This window comes from Panthera tigris, chromosome C1 (genome assembly GCF_018350195.1).
Source record: "Panthera tigris isolate Pti1 chromosome C1, P.tigris_Pti1_mat1.1, whole genome shotgun sequence".
Lineage (NCBI taxonomy): Eukaryota > Metazoa > Chordata > Mammalia > Carnivora > Felidae > Panthera > Panthera tigris.
Genome location: NC_056667.1, coordinates 103,325,407 through 103,343,250, shown reverse-complemented (window position 1 = coordinate 103,343,250; position 17,844 = coordinate 103,325,407). Strand labels below are relative to the sequence as shown.

The 17,844-nt window shown below is 50.8% G+C and overlaps 1 protein-coding gene across 3 annotated transcripts; it reads left to right on the top strand.

The window, feature by feature from the left end:
• Window positions 1-641: 641 nt before the first annotated feature.
• On the top strand, window positions 642-15,924 carry ITGA10 (integrin subunit alpha 10). 3 transcript variants are annotated; one of them, XM_007092558.3, is made up of 30 exons: window positions 642-886; window positions 2,506-2,617; window positions 2,806-2,915; window positions 3,123-3,214; window positions 3,439-3,553; window positions 4,550-4,677; window positions 4,844-4,992; window positions 5,665-5,815; window positions 6,020-6,185; window positions 6,318-6,391; window positions 6,625-6,769; window positions 6,954-7,102; window positions 7,330-7,473; window positions 7,602-7,805; window positions 8,102-8,232; window positions 8,780-8,946; window positions 9,039-9,181; window positions 10,481-10,594; window positions 10,795-10,880; window positions 11,036-11,177; window positions 11,360-11,452; window positions 11,612-11,688; window positions 11,834-11,923; window positions 12,342-12,420; window positions 12,587-12,700; window positions 12,959-13,039; window positions 13,192-13,305; window positions 14,589-14,684; window positions 14,964-15,077; window positions 15,374-15,924. In XM_007092558.3, exons 1-30 carry the CDS (start codon window positions 757-759, stop codon window positions 15,437-15,439), a joined length of 3,576 nt encoding a protein of 1,191 aa, XP_007092620.2. In that variant the 5' UTR covers window positions 642-756; the 3' UTR covers window positions 15,440-15,924. The 3 variants fall into 3 exon arrangements, with proteins under 3 accessions (XP_007092620.2, XP_042852586.1, XP_015397724.1); XM_042996652.1 differs by lacking the exons at window positions 2,506-2,617; window positions 2,806-2,915; window positions 3,123-3,214; window positions 3,439-3,553; XM_015542238.2 differs by lacking the exons at window positions 642-886; window positions 2,806-2,915; window positions 3,123-3,214; window positions 3,439-3,553 and having other exon boundaries at window positions 2,448-2,617.
• Window positions 15,925-17,844: the final 1,920 nt, after the last annotated feature.

Here is a 17,844-nt window from a genome sequence, read left to right as displayed (position 1 = left end):
TGTTTGGTCTGGTCCTGTGTGTTCTGTCATCTGAGGCCTCTAATTCCTGTTCCTGTGGTTTGGGTTTTCCGTGGGATTAGCCACTGGCATCCTCACCTAGACTTTCACTGAACACCTACACGATGCGGGGCATAATACTAAGGGATAGAGATCCCAAAAGCTCGGAAGCTTCATGGTCTCAGCTTTAGAAGTTTATAGTCTCGTTGAGAAGAGGGGGTCTAATATTAAAGTAATTGTGCCAGTTCCACAAAGCACACCCCGTACCGGTTCATAGTTCCTGGTCCCTCCAAAAGCTGTGATGCCACAAGGCAACATAGGCTGAGTCACAAACAGTGAGACTGGCAAGGTTTGGTTTGTGGGCTGGCTGTGTTCACATGTTGGGACTCCTGGGTGGGAGGGGAAACGAAATCGCTGTCACCAGTTCTCTCATTTTCCATTTCCCAGGGTGAGATAAATAAGGTTAAGAAGTAAAAAGTATCTGTCTCCCATGCCTACTGTCTATTCCAAACCCGAGGGAAGCATTACTGCCTGGCAACCACAAAGGATAGAAGAAAAAGGAAGAAAAATAAAGGACAGAAAGTCCAGAATTGCGTTCTTTGGATAGTGACACGATGCCTCCAGGGGGCAGCACCAGGGCAGAGAAATAGGCTGAGATGGCTGGGTCCTTTCCTTGGTCTGGGGCTCCCCGGAGTTCCCCACCATCACTCCTCCCATTCCTTCCAATTTTATTTTTAGCTGCCAGTGGGAGGGGGCAGGATGGGAGGGAAAGTAAAGAAAACAGAAAAGGAGAGGGACAGAGGCACAGAGGACTTCTCACACGGAGAACAACCAGGCATGGGACTCCCCGACATCCTTCACCTGCTCTTGCCCGTGATGTTCCTGACAGGTGAGGAAGGTTAACTTCTTGGTTTCCGGTGGAAGTGGAAGGTGTATGGGTTGTTTGGCATTGGGACCTTTGGAGCTGACATCTTTGGGGGTTAGGGTGAGAGGTTAACACATTCTGCATTTCGTGTGTGTATGTGTATGTGGTGGCGGGGGGCGGGGGCATTCCTTCTTAGGCCCACACATTATGACTGCTTCGGTATTGAGACTGGCAGGGCCTTGTGTCAGCTCTGGGTCCAGTTGGCTAAAATATTTAAGCCCTGCAAGAGTAAGTGGTCCCAAAAGAAATATGATGTGACCTTCCACGTGGCTAATCTGATTCCTATTATCCTCCTGCCAACCTCCTTCTACCCGTGGTGGTCTCTGGAGCCTGAGGCATAAATGTGTGGTCAGAACTCTTGGTTTATCTAACCAGTGAGTTAGTTGCTAGTCATATGGCTCTGCCAGTTTCCTGGATGCAAAAAAACAAAAAAACAACACCTCACATAGAAAACACCTTTCTGAAAAGGAGCATGGTTTGAGACAGAGCTTACAGCCATGGGTGGTGGGGGTGATAGGGGTGGCCTGAGGGGGTTGCTTGAAAGGAAAGAGCAAGACCTAGTCAGGGAAGGACAATGGGAGGGACTGTAGGCCTGGAATTTTTCCTCACCAGTGCCCTGTAATCTTTGTTTCCTAAAATACCACCTCTGATTTCTTTAAATTTATTTTATTTTATTTTTAAGTAAACTCTGAGCCCAATGGGAGGCTTGAACTCACGACCCTGAGATCAAGAGTAGCATGCTCTACTGACTGAGCCAGTCAGGCACCCCATTCTAGCTCTGATTTTAAAGGGATTGGGGTTGCAGGGAAGAATCAGCTAGGATATGAGTCAGGGGAGGGTCTTTAGAGTGGGCTGAAATTTAAGAAATACAGGTATGCAGGGGGCAGTTGGGGGGGGGGTGAGTTAGAAAAGAAGCGGGTTGTGGGAAACTTTGGGGTGACGGGTCTCTTGGTGAGGGTGGATGGCAAACCATACGTGTGGGCAGTGGAGTAGCCCCACCCAGTTAATTACCACTGAGGTTTTCAGAACTGGAATCAAGCAGAGACCTAGACGCTGGAGAAAGAGAGTGAGAGTGTGGCAACGACACTGGGAGTCAGAAAGAGACAAAAAGAGGAGAGACCTAGCCATGCAGTACTCCCTAGCCTCCTCTTGTCCTCCCTGAAGTCCTGGGTTTGGGGAGAATCTGGAAGGCATAGTTGTTCTGGGCTTCAGAAAGGCCCTCTCCCTCTTTGACTCTTACAGCTTGTGGGGGAGGATGCGTAGGGGGAATGATGTGGAAAAGAGGAACTTGACCCTTCCAGACATGTCTGTGAATGAGATTTCAGAGGTGGGAATGGAAATACAGCTGTGCACCAGCATGGCAGAGGGCCACAGGTTAGACATCTGGACCCAAATACTGGAAGGAGACCATCCTTGCTTGGAGTTCTGAGTACATGATGTTGACAGAGGCCAGGACAACTTTTGAGTAAGAAACAGGGATATAGACTGAGATATAAGTATTCCCTTTGCGCTTCTTTCTGGTTGCGCCTCTCTGGGCATTCATTAACCACTCTGACTGCTTCCTGCCGCCCCCCCCCCACCAGGTCTATGCTCCCCCTTTAACCTGGATGTACACCGCCCACGCCTGTTCTCAGGGCCACCCGAGGCTGAATTTGGATACAGCGTCTTGCAACATGTTGGGGGTGGACGTCGATGGTGAGGAAGAAATCAGAGGGCCGTGGGTTTGGGACTGTGGTAGAGCTCTTAAAGGGGAGGCAAGGCAGATGGCAAGGCCACTGTTAGAAGTGGCTGGGGATCCAGACTTGCTACACCCATGCATTTTCCCTCCAGCCTGTCTCAAAGGTCATGTTCACACAATGCTGATACTCATGTCCTCCTCCCAGGATGCTGGTGGGTGCCCCCTGGGATGGGCCTTCAGGAGACAGAAGGGGGGACGTTTATCGCTGCCCCATAGGGGGCTCCCACAGTGCCCCATGTGCCAAGGGCCACTTGGGTAAGAAGATGCCTCGCTCTTCTACTCCTACCCCCTAACCTGCTACACTAGTAGCTTTGACCCCTTATACCTCACTTTACCCCCATATCCCACACACTCCCTATCTTTGACTTGATCCTGATCTCATCCTCTCTCCTAATCACCCTAAACCCAAGCACCCCATGTGTGACCCCATGGTCTCATTCTCTTCCACCCCCTTCCAACCAGGTGACTATCCACTGGGAAATTCATCTCATCCTGCTATGAATATGCACCTCGGAATGTCTCTACTAGAGACAGACAATGATGGGGGATTCATGGTGAGCTAACGAAAGGGTGGTGGTGGGGTCTCTGAAGGATTTGGCAGAGAAAAGAGCAGTATGGTAAGGGGACCTAGTCTATCTGGAGGGGTCAAGAGGTTTAAAACCCTAGAAAGCAAGGAGGGGAATCCCAGGGAGTGGTTTCAGCGCCTCCTTTGACTAGGAGTGTGTGCTGAGAGAGCACTCCCAAGCCTGGGAGTAATATTTCTCCCAACTCTCCCCAGGCTTGTGCCCCTCTCTGGTCTCGTGCTTGTGGCTCCTCTGTCTTCAGCTCTGGGATATGTGCCCATGTGGATGCTTCGTTCCGGCCCCAGGGAAGCCTGGCACCCACTGCACAACGTGAGCCAGAAGAAGGGCCCGAAGGACTCAGTCCCCAGAACTGGGTGCAGGGTGGGAAAAAGATGAGTCAACACGGTTTGATGCTGGACAGGGGGCCTGCATCGCTTTCCTCGTTGCTACCTAATGTGCCTAAAGCTCCATGTTTCCTAATAGATTAGAATTCAGGGGGCGTCTGGGTGGCTCAGTCGGTTGGGCGTCCAACTTCGGCTCAGGTCATGATCTCACAGCCAGTGGGTTCGAGCCCCGTGTCGGGCTCTGTGCTGACAGCCCACAGCCTGGAGCCTTGCTTCGGATTCTGCATCTCCCTCTCTGTCTCCCCCTTCCCTGCTCACACTCTGTGTCTCTCTCTCTCTTAAAAATACACATTGAAAAAAAAATTAAAAAAAAAAAAAAAAGAGTTCAGACTCTTTGCCAGGGCATCAAGACTCCATGAACTGATCTAACCAACGTCAAAAAAACCCTCTCACTATACCCTCCACACCCTATGCCTTTGCCAGAGCATTTCCCTCCTCATTCTATTTGTCATCTATTTTTATACCTCCGTGTCCTTTTAAAGTGTTCTCCAGGCAAATGCTCTCCTCTCCTCAGACATCTTTCTATTGCTTACGTCTCTGATTCCCCACAATCAGAACTGACCTCTTCTTCTCCCAAAGCATAGAGTGGTGCTCTGTTTCTACCTAGCACTTAATTCCCCTCCGTCTCTCCCTCCCCCTCTTTCTTCTCCTTCTCCTTCTCCCTTTCCTCTCCTCCTCCCTCCTCTCCCTCCTTCTTTTTCTACTTCTTCTTCTTCTTTTAGTAAGTTGTATGTATGCCCGTGTCCTCTTTTATTCATTTCTGCATTTACCCAGGGCCTGGTATACTACCTTCCTTGCATGTTCAGAAGCGCCAAATAATTGTTTGAATGGAACGTGCCCTCCTGTGACTTCTTCCCTTGTTGCCTGCGTGCCCAATATCCTTCTACCCCTCTGTTCCCCATCAGCATACCCCTCTTCCTAGGCTGTCCCACCTACATGGATGTTGTCATCGTCTTGGATGGCTCCAACAGTATCTACCCCTGGTCTGAAGTTCAGACTTTCCTACGAAGACTGGTAGGGAGACTGTTTATTGACCCGGAGCAGATACAGGTAAGAGAAGGCAATGTGGATGGGCTTGGACAGGGAGAGACGGGGAGAGAAGGAGGTAAATGTAGGTAGTGTCTTCAGTAGTATCCAAATGCCCATCTCCCTGCCCCCACATACTATCTTTTCCCTCAGCACACACATTCCATGTGAGTGCACGCTTTATTCTCAGGTGGGACTGGTACAGTATGGGGAGAGCCCTGTGCACGAGTGGTCCCTGGGAGATTTCCGAACCAAGGAGGAAGTGGTGAGGGCAGCCAGGAACCTGAGTCGGCGAGAGGGACGAGAAACAAAGACCGCCCAAGCAATCCTGGTGGCCTGGTGAGGCATTGGGAAGGGGAGCCTGGGAGGCCAAAGTGGGGAGGGATTAGAAAGGTTAGGGGAGGGTTTGGAGTCCACTGTGTCCATCCCAAAATGTCTTGGATGCTTTTCTTTGTGTGCACTTTTGGGGAAGGCTAAGCTGGCCGTCACTGCATACCCTTCTCGTCACTCTCTTCAAAGTGTACGTCTGTGTCTTTCCACATCCCTGATTTATGTTATTTATCTCCGTAGACAGAACTCTCTCTATCCCTGCCCTCCCGCTTTGATCTTGGCCCTCAGACTCTCCACCACTTATGTCCTTGCCCACTTGCCAAACATGATTCAGAACTCATCTCTGGGAAGACTTCCCTGTCCTGACCACTCTCCTTTATTCCACATTCTCTGGATATTTGTCCTCTCCCAAATGTAACTTTTGCTGAATGAATCTATGAACGAATGGCATTCATACTTATTTGCATTGAGGATATGCTGCTGCCCATGCTCTATGACATTCAAACATTTTAGCCCTTCCTGTGTGCCAGTCTCCACTGTCAGGGAGGTGGACTAAAAGGCAAGATGCCTGACCTCAGTGAACTGCTGACAGTAGTGTGTGTGTGTGTGTGTGTGTGTGTGTGTGTGTGTGTGTGTCTGCATACACGTGATCACACCTCACTCTTTTCTCTCTCTTCTCAGCACAGAAGGATTCAGTCCATCCCGCGGGGGCCGGCCAGAGGCGGCCAGGCTGCTGGTTGTTGTCACTGATGGAGAGTCACATGATGGAGAGGAACTTCCTGCAGCCCTAAAGGCTTGTGAGGCTGGGAGAGTGACCCGCTATGGGATTGCGGTGAGAATCTACTCCAGATCTGGAAGGATGGAGGGGGGATGGTGACCCCGAGGACGGGGAACTTGAAGAAGATAGGCATTAATGACTCCCCAAAGACCAGCCTCTTCTTTTCCCTTCTTTCACTCTAGTCGGCTGTGTTGTGTACCAGCTATAACACCTCACTCCCCACAGCTAACTGACCCCACCTTGCTCTCCTGACCCCAGGTCCTTGGCCACTACCTCCGGAGACAGCGAGACCCCAGCTCTTTCCTGCGGGAAATCAGAACTATTGCCAGTGATCCTGATGAGAGATTCTTCTTCAACGTCACAGATGAAGCTGTACTGACGGACATTGTGGACGCGCTGGGAGACCGGATTTTTGGGCTTGAGGGTAATGACTTCCCTGAAGAAATGGGGGACAGGGTAGGGAGGAGTTCTGGGTGTAGGCAGGGTTCTGGAGTGAGTTCAGTGAGTCAAAGAAATGTCTTTCCTGATATTGCCTTGATATTTTCTCATGCTCAAGGGTCCCGTGGAGAAAACGAAAGCTCTTTTGGGCTGGAAATGTCTCAGATTGGTTTCTCTACTCATCGGTTGAAGGTTGGACAGACTCTGACCCCTCTCAACATCTGACTCCTCTCCACCTCAGACTCAGGCAACTTCAACCCCGCCCAGAGCTCTTCTAGATTCTTCCTTTAACCAATGTCCATACCGACCTTCCCATGCCTTCCAACTGCCCTCAGCATAGTCTTAGTGACCCTCTCACTCCTGGAGTTTTTACTCTTTATTTCCTGTTGTCTTTTCAAGCGACCCCATCTGTTTCTGCCATACAGGATGGGATTCTCTTTGGAATGGTGGGGGCCTATGACTGGGGGGGCTCTGTGTTATGGCTTGAGGAAGGTCACCGCCTTTTCCCCCCACGGACGGCCCTGGAAGATGAGTTCCCCCCTGCTTTGCAGAACCATGCAGCCTACTTAGGTAAGTAGCAGAGGGTTGCAGGGAATTAGGGGGTGAGGAGGAACTGTTTCCCCAGTGGGGGGTATGAGAGCAGTTTCTCACCAATCTGCCTCTTTCTTTGGGACCTCGTCCTGTGCCTTTAGGGACCCCTCCTACTCTGACCCCATCTTTTTTCCCTTTCACCCGATTCCCTGTCCACTTCTAGGTTACTCTGTTTCCTCCATGCTTTTGCGGGGTGGACGCCGCCTCTTTCTCTCAGGGGCTCCTCGGTTTAGACATAGAGGAAAGGTCATCGCCTTCCAGCTTAAGAGAGATGGGGCTGTGAGGGTTGCCCAGAGCCTCCAGGGGGAGCAGGTAGGGCATCCAAGAGCGGGTGGGACGCTTGGATCCTGAGGGGCCTTCAGGCTGTGGGGGAGGAATGGGAAGGACCAAGAGAGGATCCTGAAAAATCTTTGCTGAGTTCTGGTTGGCGGAGTCTGTCAGGGGTGTGAGAACCACGCTGGTAGGCTGGCTGATGCTTCTCACTTGTCCACAATCACCTTCCTTTTTCCCTGGGGTCACCGCTCCCCGCCACTCCCCAGATTGGCTCCTACTTTGGCAGTGAGCTCTGTCCATTGGATACGGACGGGGATGGAACAACCAATGTCTTACTTGTGGCTGCCCCCATGTTCCTGGGACCCCAGAACAAGGAGACGGGCCGTGTTTATGTGTATCTGGTGGGTCAGGTGAGCCTTGCTGGGGTCTGTGGTGGGGGCGGTGGAGGGAAGGAGGGAGGGAAGGCACGTCTGTTCACGGGCTGGCTGAGAGGTTGGGGCCACCAGATCAGCGTCTTCTGTCTTCTCCCCTCCACCAGCAGTCCTTGCTGACACTCCAGGGAACACTTCAGCCAGAACCCCCCCAGGATGCTCGGTTTGGCTTTGCCATGAGTGCCCTTCCTGATCTGAACCAAGATGGTTTTGCTGATGTGGCTGTGGGGGCGCCCCTGGAGGACGGGCACCATGGAGCACTGTACCTGTATCATGGTGCCCAGAGTGGGATCAGGCCCCGTCCCGCCCAGGTCAGGAGCGTGCAGAGAAAGCAGGGGCATGGGTGGGAGGAAGGAGAAGGGGGGTGTGCTCCTTGTTCGTCGTTGTTTCCCTGGCCTTGAGACCCAAACTGGACAAGTGCTTTTTTATCAGTAGTCAAAAAGGTGAGGTGGGAGGGTAGGGTACAGGTTGCCGTACTAGGGACTCCTAAGTACAGACTAGGGTCTCTTATTCTTCTTATTCTCTTACCCCTTGTTGTGTGCCGGGTGGGCGGCCGGGGTCACCAGGCGTGAGAGTCCCTGCTCAGTCTCCCCTCTCTTCCTCTCAGAGGATTGCTGCTATCTCCATGCCACAGGCCCTCAGCTACTTCGGCCGGAGTGTGGATGGCCGGCTGGATCTGGATGGAGATGACCTGGTAGATGTGGCTGTGGGTGCCCAAGGGGCAGCCGTTTTGCTTAGGTGAGCAGTCCTAGCTCAGGAGGCTATGGACAGCATAACCTAACTGATAAAAGCAAAGGCTTGTGGGGGTGCCTGGGTGGCTCGGTCGGTTAAGCAACCGACTTTGGCTCAGGTCGTGATCTCACGGTTCGTGAGTTTGAGCCCCCGCATCAGGCTCTGTGCTGACAGCTCGGAGCCTGGAGCTGCTTCAGATTCTGTGTCTCCCTCTCTCTCTGCCCCTCCCCCACTTATGCGCTGTCTCTCTCTCTCTCTCAAAAATAAATAAACATTTAAAAAAAATCTTAAACAGGAATAATAACAGAATCTACCTCATAGGTTTGTTGTGAAAGTTAAATGCAATAATCATGAAAGATCTTAACACAGTGCCTAGCACATGGCAAGTGCTTATTCAGTGTTAGCTATTATCTTTCTGCCTGAAGGTTCCGGCGGGGAGGTGACACGTGTACATCTAGCCTCTCATTCTTTCCTTTGACCTCTGGGAGGCAAGCACTGGGGATCACCTTTCTCCAAGGGCTTTCCTCTTACTGCTAGAATTTCTTGATCCCAGCTCCCGGCCCATTGTCCACCTGGCCCCTTCCCTGGAGGTGACCCCTCCGGCCATCAGTGTGGTTCAGAGGGACTGCAGCCGGCGAGGCCAGGAGGCAGCCTGCCTGTCTGCAGCCCTTTGCTTCCGAGTGACCTCTCGTACCCCTGGCCACTGGGATCGCCGATTCTGTGAGTGACCGGAGCGTCCTAAGTAACCCTTAAGCCCACCTGCCTTGGTCCCTGGACCCCTCTCCACCCTCGCTCCTGCCTGCCCCATCCAGATTTGCGGTTCACAGCGTCACTGGACGAGTGGACCACAGGGGCTCGTGCTGTGTTTGACGGCTCAGGCCAGAGGCTGTCCCCTCGGAGGCTCCGGCTCAGTGTTGGGAACATCACTTGTGAGCAGCTGCGCTTCCACGTGCTGGTGAGGACGGGCAGGAAGACAGGACAGACTCTGCAAATATTTTACCATGTTCTGGTATTAAAGTGGTTTGAACTCTTTGGAAAAAATGGCATAACATTAAGTACCAAGATTTCAAATTCCCAAATTAGAAACAAGATTTTTAAGTCAGGAGGAAATTTAGTAAAAATTCAAGGATAAAAGGAAAGGTTAATAGAAAAACAAAAACAAAAACATTGTAAAAAATAGGATTTCCCCCGCTACCCCAAGGTAGGTTAAAAAAAAAAAAAATGCGACCAACCCCCTCCCTGCTCCCAGTATTTCTCTTAGAAAAGTCACCCAACCCTGAATACAGGGTCTCACACAAAGACAAATAGCTTGATTTGCAGATCAGCCTCTGGGATCTTATACTGGCCCCAGTTGAAGGAAGGAAGGAAGGAAGGAAGGAAGGAAGGAAGGAAGGGGACAGAGAGAGAGAAAGAAAGAAAAAGAAGAAAGAAAGAAAGAAAGAAAGAAAGAAAGAAAGAAAGAAAGAAAGAAAGAAGAGAGAAATTATGTAGTTAGAGATCCATAAATACTGGTACCCAAACGAATGAAAACATCCCGGCTTTGGTATGGCTACGGAAATCTGGAAACTGTTCAAGAGGACACTGGCTTTGGGAGAGAGGGAGTCAGGTGGTGGGGAAGGCAACACAAAGGCTCTAAGCAGAGGTAAAGTAAATAATTGGGACGCATCCATAGCAAACACCGTGTATAATACTGAGGCAGGTGCCTCAAACAAAATACACATATAGGTTCTTGATCCGAATAACACAAGTGCAGGTTCTTGATCAGATTAACGCACATACAGGTTCTTGTTAAGAGTCGTCTAGTTGTCTAGTTGTCTAGTTGTCTAGTTGTCTAGTTGTCTCCGTGTCGGGGCCTGGGAGTGAGGGGCAGGCTGGCTGGAGGAGGAATTTCTGCCGGGTCTGGCAAGAAAGCCAGAGCTGAAGCTGGGGCAGTGAGGAAGTTCAGACTCTGGAGGCAGGCTGATCTGGGTTTGAAGCCTCACTCTGCCGGTCACCACTCGTGAACTCTGGCAGGTCACATAACCTGCACCCCGCAGGTTCCCTGCTTACCCGAAAAGAGGAGATACTAATAATAACTACAGTATGGGAGTTGTATTGGAATTAAAGGTAATAGTGCTGATAAAACCTCAGGACAGTACCCAGCACATAGAAGGTGTTCGGTAATTGATCACTGTAATAATCACGTTCTTACGGGGGCCTGGGCTGTACCCCTAACTCCTGGCTCCCCATAATCCTTGATTCTGATTTTCCTTAGGATACCTCAGATTACCTCCGGCCAGTGGCCTTGACTGTGACCTTTGCATTGGACAACACCACGAAGCCAGGACCTGTGCTGGATGAGGGCTCACCCACCTCTATACGAAAGCTGGTCAGCGATGCCAAGCCCTGCCCTGCCCCTGGGTCCCAGTACTGCCCTTCTCAGTGAATTCAAGAGACATGGAGGGCCGAGACCTAATATCACAGCCAAATCTGACCCGGGCACCCACTCTTTTCTTTTCCCTTTCCCCCTAATTCCGTGCTTTTCTGCTTGCCTTCCTATCAGGCCTCAGCCCCTTCTCTCCCCTCTAGGTTCCCTTCTCTAAGGACTGTGGCCCTGACAATGAATGTGTCACAGATCTGGTGCTTCGTGCTGATATGGACATCAGAGGCTCCAGGTGGGATGGATGTGAATTGGCCAAACCAGGGTGACCTGAGACAGACCAGAAGGAGCTCGAAGGGAACTGGAGGGTTGTTTCTTGCCCAGAAGAGTAGAAGTGATGCCTTTGACAGCTTTTCAACTCCTGGGCTCTCCCTTATCCACCCCTCCTAGGAAGGACCCTTTCGTGGTTCGAGGAGGTCGGCAGAAAGTGCTAGTATCAGCAACTCTGGAGAACAGGAAGGAAAATGCCTACAACGCTAGCCTGAACCTGAGCTTCTCTAGAAACCTCCACCTGGCCAGTTTCACACCTCAGGTACCTGGGGGAGGAGATTTGGGAGGAGTCGGGGAAGGAGGGGGAGGAAGATTGGGGTATTGGCCTAGGCTGCAAAAGGCTCTGGAGAAAGGCTCTGGAGAAAGGCTCGGTGTTGAGAGGCTGTGGGCAGGAGACACTTGACGGCTTCAGCTCCAGCCCCCGCCACATTCCTCTGCCCTCAGAGGGACAGCCCCGTGAAGGTGGAATGCACAGCCCCTTCCCCTCATGTCCGGCTCTGCAGTGTGGGGCACCCTGTCTTTCAGGCTGGAGCCAAGGTGAGTAGGGGCCCAGGATGAGAAAGGGGTTCTGAGAGAACAGGGGCCGGAACCTGCGGGTCCTGGGAGTTTAGGGAAGGAGGCCCACGAGGCCTCCTGTTCTTCTGTGCTGGCCCCATCAAGAGGACTATGCCCTGACCCCAAACCACCTGCCTCCAGGTGACCTTTCTGCTGGAGTTCGAGTTTAGTTGCTCTTTCCTCCTGAGCCAGGTCCTCGTGAGGCTGACTGCCACCAGGTGGGAACAAGGGGAGCTTCCTCCCAGCCTCTCCTGTGGAGTCTTGCGGGGGGAGGGGGTTGGTGGAAATAGCGGTGACTCGTCTCCTCCATAGTGGGGTGTCTTAGAGTGGGCTGGGACGTGAGCCTCTCCCCCAACCCTACAGCAATAGCCTGGAGAGAAACGGGACCCTTCAAGATAACACAGCCCAGACCTCAGCCTACATTCATTACGAGCCCCGCCTCCTATTCTCCAGGTATGGCTCAGCTCCCCACTAGGACCCCGTCCGTTCTGACCCCAGACCCCTACTCTGTGTTTTCTCCATTTCCTTCCATGTGTTTCAGTGTTTTCCCCAAATGCAAACCCTTGGGGCTGCTCCATCTTTTTGCCCTGAATCCCACTCAAGTCGAACCTTTTGAGCATCTTACTTTCCTAGGTATAGGGCTTGGCTCTAGGCCCTAGGGATTGGAGCTGGGGCGAAGGGTAGGGGGTGCAACCATAAAGTTTGTACCAGGTCTACGTCACATTCCATTTCTGTCTTCTTTATGTACCCCCATCCCTTTATCCACGTGCTGGCCCTGCCTTCCCTGAATCCATGTCTGTGTGCTGATCATGTGCCCCTGTGTCTGTGTCATGGCTGTGACCCTGTGCTTCCTGACTCGGTGTCCACGCAGTGAGTCTACTCTGCACCGCTATGAGGTTCACCCATATGGGCCCCTCCCAGTGGGTCCCGAATTCAAAACCACTCTTAGGGTGAGAAGCTGGAGGGGCCTTGGCATGAGCAGGGGGAGGGGGAGGAGTGCTGGCCAAAGGAGGGAAGAGTCTCTCTTCGATTTCCAGTGGCATCTAGGGTGAAGAGGAACAGATGAGGAAAGGTCTTCTGTGTCCCACCTCTTCCCACTTCCAATCCTCCTCTTAGGTTCAGAACCTTGGCTGCTATGTGGTCAGTGGCCTCATCATCTCAGCCCTCCTTCCAGCTGTGGCCCATGGGGGCAATTACTTCCTGTCATTGTCTCAGTTCATCACCAACAATGTGAGTCCAGGCTAAGGGTGCATGGAACCCTGCCACCTTGATCTGGTGAACTTACCCAGCTCCTTCTCTGTTGGGGTCACTGCCATCAGGGCTCCTCTCTCTGGGAGGCCTTTCTTTTACACATGTGCCTTCTTTGGGGGAGAAAGAGAGGGATTGCCCAGGGAAGAACCACGGAGCATGGGTAGCATGCTCCTGGTCACCCTGGAGTGGCTGGCCTCTCACCATCAAGAGGGTGGCTCAAGTTGCATCTCCCTCTAGGCAAGTTGCACAGTACAGAACCTGACCGAGCCCCCAGGACCCCTTGTGCACCCCGAGGAGTTTCATCACACAAACAGACTGGTATGGCTCACAAGAAGGTGAAGAAGGTGTCCAGAATGGGAATGCAGTGGGGAGAAGTAGTGTTTGGAGCCTTGGGACGGGGGCGGAGCCTGGAGTGGGGAGCAAGGGATTTTTCCATCCCAAGATCCTGATCTGTCTCTCTCTTCTGGAAGAATGGGAGCAACACTCGGTGTCAAGTCGTGAGGTGCCATCTCGGGCGGCTGGCAAAGGGGACTGAGGTCTCTGTTGGACTACTGAGGCTGGTTCACAATGAGTTTTTCCGGAGGGTAAATCTTTTCTTCTATTTTCCTCTTCCGCTACGGTCTGGCACTTCAGCATAGGTTTTGGAATTGACTCATGTTCAAGTTCCAACTTTGCCTCCTACTAGCTTGTTGGACCTTGAGCAAGTTATTTAATCTCCCTGATTCTTACTCTTTCTCTCCAAAATGGGGAAGATGATACCTACTTCATGAGGTTGTAAGGAATAAATGAATAATGAGATGGACTCATTAAAGCTAGTTATTCTCCTTGTATTTTCCTGTTTATCATCCCTTAGTGCTCTATCAATAATCAACATTTATAGGATACCTAAATTCAATCAACTAATAATCCACCATGTGCCTACTATATAAAAGAACCTGTATTTGGCAGACACTGAGGAGAATATCCCCAACATTTGTCACCATGCCTTACTCATTATAGCGACTTAATACATTTCTGTTAAATGCATGAATAAACAGTTGATTATTACATGCCTGATATGTATTGGCGGGTAATGGAAGGCAAGATCATATAGCCGAAAGGGATCTAGGTTATGAAAGTTCTCTAAAGCTGGGGAGATGAAGTTGAACTTAATATGATAGACAGGAGTCAGTGTGAGTTTCTGAGCATGGAAATGGCACCTTAATTATAACAGCTATGTGGTACTAAGGGCTATCTACTTTGAATAGCACGCGGCATATTTTATAGGAAAGTTATGTTGGAGACACCATCCTTCCCTAAGTCTGATTCTCTCTTTATTGCTCTTTGGTATCCTTTTTTCATTCATTTACTTATTTTTTTTCAGTAAAGATTTATTGAGAAACCAGTAGGTACTTAGCACGGTGCTAGGCACTAGGCACTGGAGACATCTAAATTTATAGGACACACACACAAAATAAATCAATAAATTTACAGGACACTGCTCTTGACCTTGAGGATCTTATAGTCCAGTGGTGAAAGAGAAGCAAAGAGAATATTATGACCTAGTCCAGGCTGATAGGGGTTAGGAGGAAACACCTCTCTAATTCCAAGAGGGGTTGACATCTAAACTTCAACCTAAAGGAGGGCTAGGGTTTAGCCAAAGGAAGGGGAGTTAACTAATATTGGGTAGAGCCAACACCATATATGAAGGACCAGAGGCTTTCCATCTGTTACCCTTCCTCTCTCTCTCCATTGGTCTCCAACCTTTTCTTCTGGTCTGGAAGGCACCGGAAGTTGTACCTACTGGCCTCATCTCTGCCATTGGGGTTCCAAGAGCCACACCACCTGATGATGGCTCACTTTGTCTTCCCATCCACTTGCGCCACAGGCCAAATTCAAGTCCCTGACGGTGGTCAGCACCTTTGAGCTGGGAGCTAAGGAGGGCAGTGTCCTACAGCTGCCTGAAGCCTCTCGTTGGAGTGAGGTGGGACTGGAGCCTGAGCCCGAGAGCTGTGCAAAGAGTGAGGGTGGGGTTGGCAGAAGGGCGCAGGGGGAGGGGGGACTTTTTCATAACTGAGACCATCCTCATTAGGCAGCAGCTGAAGTGTCACAAGTGATCGATCAGGAGGCGGGGGTCCCACTGCCTTTATTCCTGCCTCAGTTTCTTTCTTTTTATTCTTTCATTTCGAGGCTTTGCTATCATGTGGGCGGGCCTAGCTGGGAGAAAGGGCACAAGTGTGAAACAAGTCTCCTTCCCCTACAGAGCCTGCTGGAGGTGATTCAGACCCGCCCTGTCCTCATCTCCCTGTGGCTTCTCATTGGCAGTGTCCTGGGAGGGCTGCTCTTGCTTGCTCTCCTTGTCTTCTGCCTTTGGAAGGTAGGCACTGCCTCAGTGGGAGTAGGGGGCGTGATGCCCACGAGTTGAGGGATCCCTGATTATAGCAGGGAGAACCGGGTTTGTGATGGGCCGCTAAGCAGGCTGTGGGTGTCCTGCCGGGAGCTCTTTCACTATACTCCACAAATGTTGGTTGAATTAAGCTAAGCCAAATAAAATAAATCAGAATCTCATTTTTGGAAGCAAAACAAAAGCGAAGACTTCAGATATGTCTGAGGGCTGTTGGCAAGGTGTCCAGGCAGGACATTTGGCGATGACTCTTATCTCTTCCTCTACAGCTTGGCTTCTTTGCCCGTAAGAAAATCCCTGAGGAAGAAAAAAGAGAAGAGAAATTGGAGCATTGAATGTAGAATAAAGCCCTAGAAAGTCCTCCTTGGCGGCTTCTCCAAAAGACTTGCATAAGAGCTGAGGTTTGGGGGCTCGGAAAAGAAGAAGCTTCTAGACTGTCTCCCCAGACCTGCAGCCTGACTTGACTTTTGAGTCATGAGGATGCTGCTGGCAAGAGATGAGGCCTTACCTCAGACCAGAGGGGCTGACACCAAAACCAGGAACACTCTCACCCTGTGCTTCCCTCACCATCCCGGTTCCACGGCCAACACCGGGGCCTTGGTTTGGGGCCCCATTTCCCTTATCCCAGGAATCAAGAATTTTTCGCCTATGGACCCTGACTCCTTTCAGATTCCCCCTATATCCTGCCTCAAAATTGGAGAAGATGGGGGCCATTTTCCTCCATTCCCCTGCCTCTCACCTTCCTGCCTGCTCCCCACTCCACAGGAGGGAGCCGATGTTGGCTTCAAAAAGTAAAGTCAACATCTGCTGCTTTCCTGTGGAGTCGGGTGATTCAGAGAGCCGGATGGGGAGAGTCAACAGGAAAAAAGGAGGGAGGAGGAAAAGCCACAAGAGACATTCTGTACAATTCCAAGGAACAGAGAAGCCTTTAGACGGGCAACTGCCGTCCCCCTGAAACCTGAGACTTTGTGGTGCGCTGGCCCGCCCTCAGGTGCCTGGGAAACTGAGCTGCCCCAGTCCTGCTGGGCCGGCGTTTCCCAACTCGCAGCCTTCCCTGGGAGCAAAGCCAGGGCCGGGTGCCCCCAGGTGGCTAGTCCTGGAATAGCAGAAAATGGTCCTGTTGTCTCCGTCATGGCCCGTGGAGAGCTGGGTCCCTAGGCAGTGTTTTCTCCTCTCTCGGACCTCACACACTCTTGAGCCCTCGTTGGGGCCTCCTTATGGAAACCAGAGAGAAGGGAGAGGATTTCTTCTTGATGGAGGGAATCCCTTTCACCAGCTTTGGGATGCAGCCACTCCGTGGGGTCCAAACGAGTCAGGCCTGCATTAACCAAGAAGCCCAAGTGGGTGGCAGGAGGTCTCTGGGGAGCAAGCCCTTACTTGCTCAGCACTGGTTATGTAGCACAAATAGCCACATGTTTCTGGGGCAACTGCAGTCATGCCTGTAGGGCTTCTCTGGTGGAATCAGTTTGCCAGCCCTTGCCTGATATCTACCGGAAATTCCCAATTTCCGTCTCTGGGCCACCCCACCATTTTTGTGGTCATGGCCAGTAGAGATAATTAGATTCTCACCAACTACTGGGTGACTTATATTTCTTTGCAATCAAAGAAATTGTTACTGGTCTCCAAGGTGCAGCTCTGACAGCCATTTGAAGAATCAGCACCCATTGAGAGCTGAGAAGAGAGGAGACCTGATTGGGCAGTTGACAAGCAGCCACAGAACTTGTCCTCCAGGGCTGTTCTCGAGGCCTGGCCTCAATGTTTATTTTGGCATGTTTCCGGCCTTTTGCACAGGGCATTGTCTCTGTTTCCTAGCAGGGTGAACAGTATATCAGATGGTCAGAACAAATAAAGTTCAGTGTCAAATGACTTCTGGTTCTCTTTGAGTTCCCTAGGATATGGACTGCTCAGGAATGGTGAGAGGTAGATTCTTGGACCACCCGAGACCTTATACAGTTGAGTTCCTGGAAGGCAAAGTTATGACATACTTGAAATATTTTCTGTGACTCTCCCACTGGAGATGCATTCTAGCCTCCTGCAATCCTCACCTTACATATGTGATTATAGAGTATAAAATGTGTAGGTTGGTAGGCACATAGGCCTAGATTGAAACCCTGGGTCTGCCATTATTAGCTGTGTGGCCTCAAGCCAGTCGTAACTACTCCGAGGCTCAGATAACAGTAAGATAACAGTACAGTGGTCGAGAATGAAGACAGACTTGGCTTTAAATCTCAGCTATACCACTTAAAAGCTGTTTGACCTTGGACAGATTTAACTTTGCTAAGTCTTGGCTTTCTTGTCTTTAGACTTACTAGGGTTGTGAGGACCAAATGAGATAATCCAAGTAAAGTGAGCATATACTAAATACTCAATAAAGGTTAACTATTGTTCTAAAAATACTTTGTTATAAAATAATCTACCTTACTGTGTATTGTGAGGATTAAGTGAGAGGGTGTATTGAAGCACCAGCTGGTGTTCCTAATCTGGTGACCCAGATTAGGGGTGCCTTTCACAGGCCCTGAAGATTTATTTCTTCTATGTGCTATTGTCTCCTACCACGGAATCTTATCCTATGCCTCATCCCCCTTGAAATAAGCCCTCATGCCCATTCAGGCGATAATTAGCTAATTAACTTAAGGTTCTAATGGTAGAAATCAAATCTATTTGATTTTTTTAGAGATCCAGTGGTCTAGTACCCTCAAGGAACATGTGCACTTAAGCAACAGCCTTCTAGAGACCACAC

Coding starts and splice junctions, on each gene's coding strand:
- ITGA10 (XM_007092558.3), top strand. CDS start 757: ATGGGAGGGAAAGTAAAGAAAACAGAAAAGGAGAGGGACAGAGGCACA. Junction 3,215..3,438: donor ACAATGATGGGGGATTCATG/GTGAGCTAACGA, acceptor AACTCTCCCCAG/GCTTGTGCCCCTCTCTGGTC. Junction 13,306..14,588: donor ACAATGAGTTTTTCCGGAGG/GTAAATCTTTTC, acceptor CTTGCGCCACAG/GCCAAATTCAAGTCCCTGAC.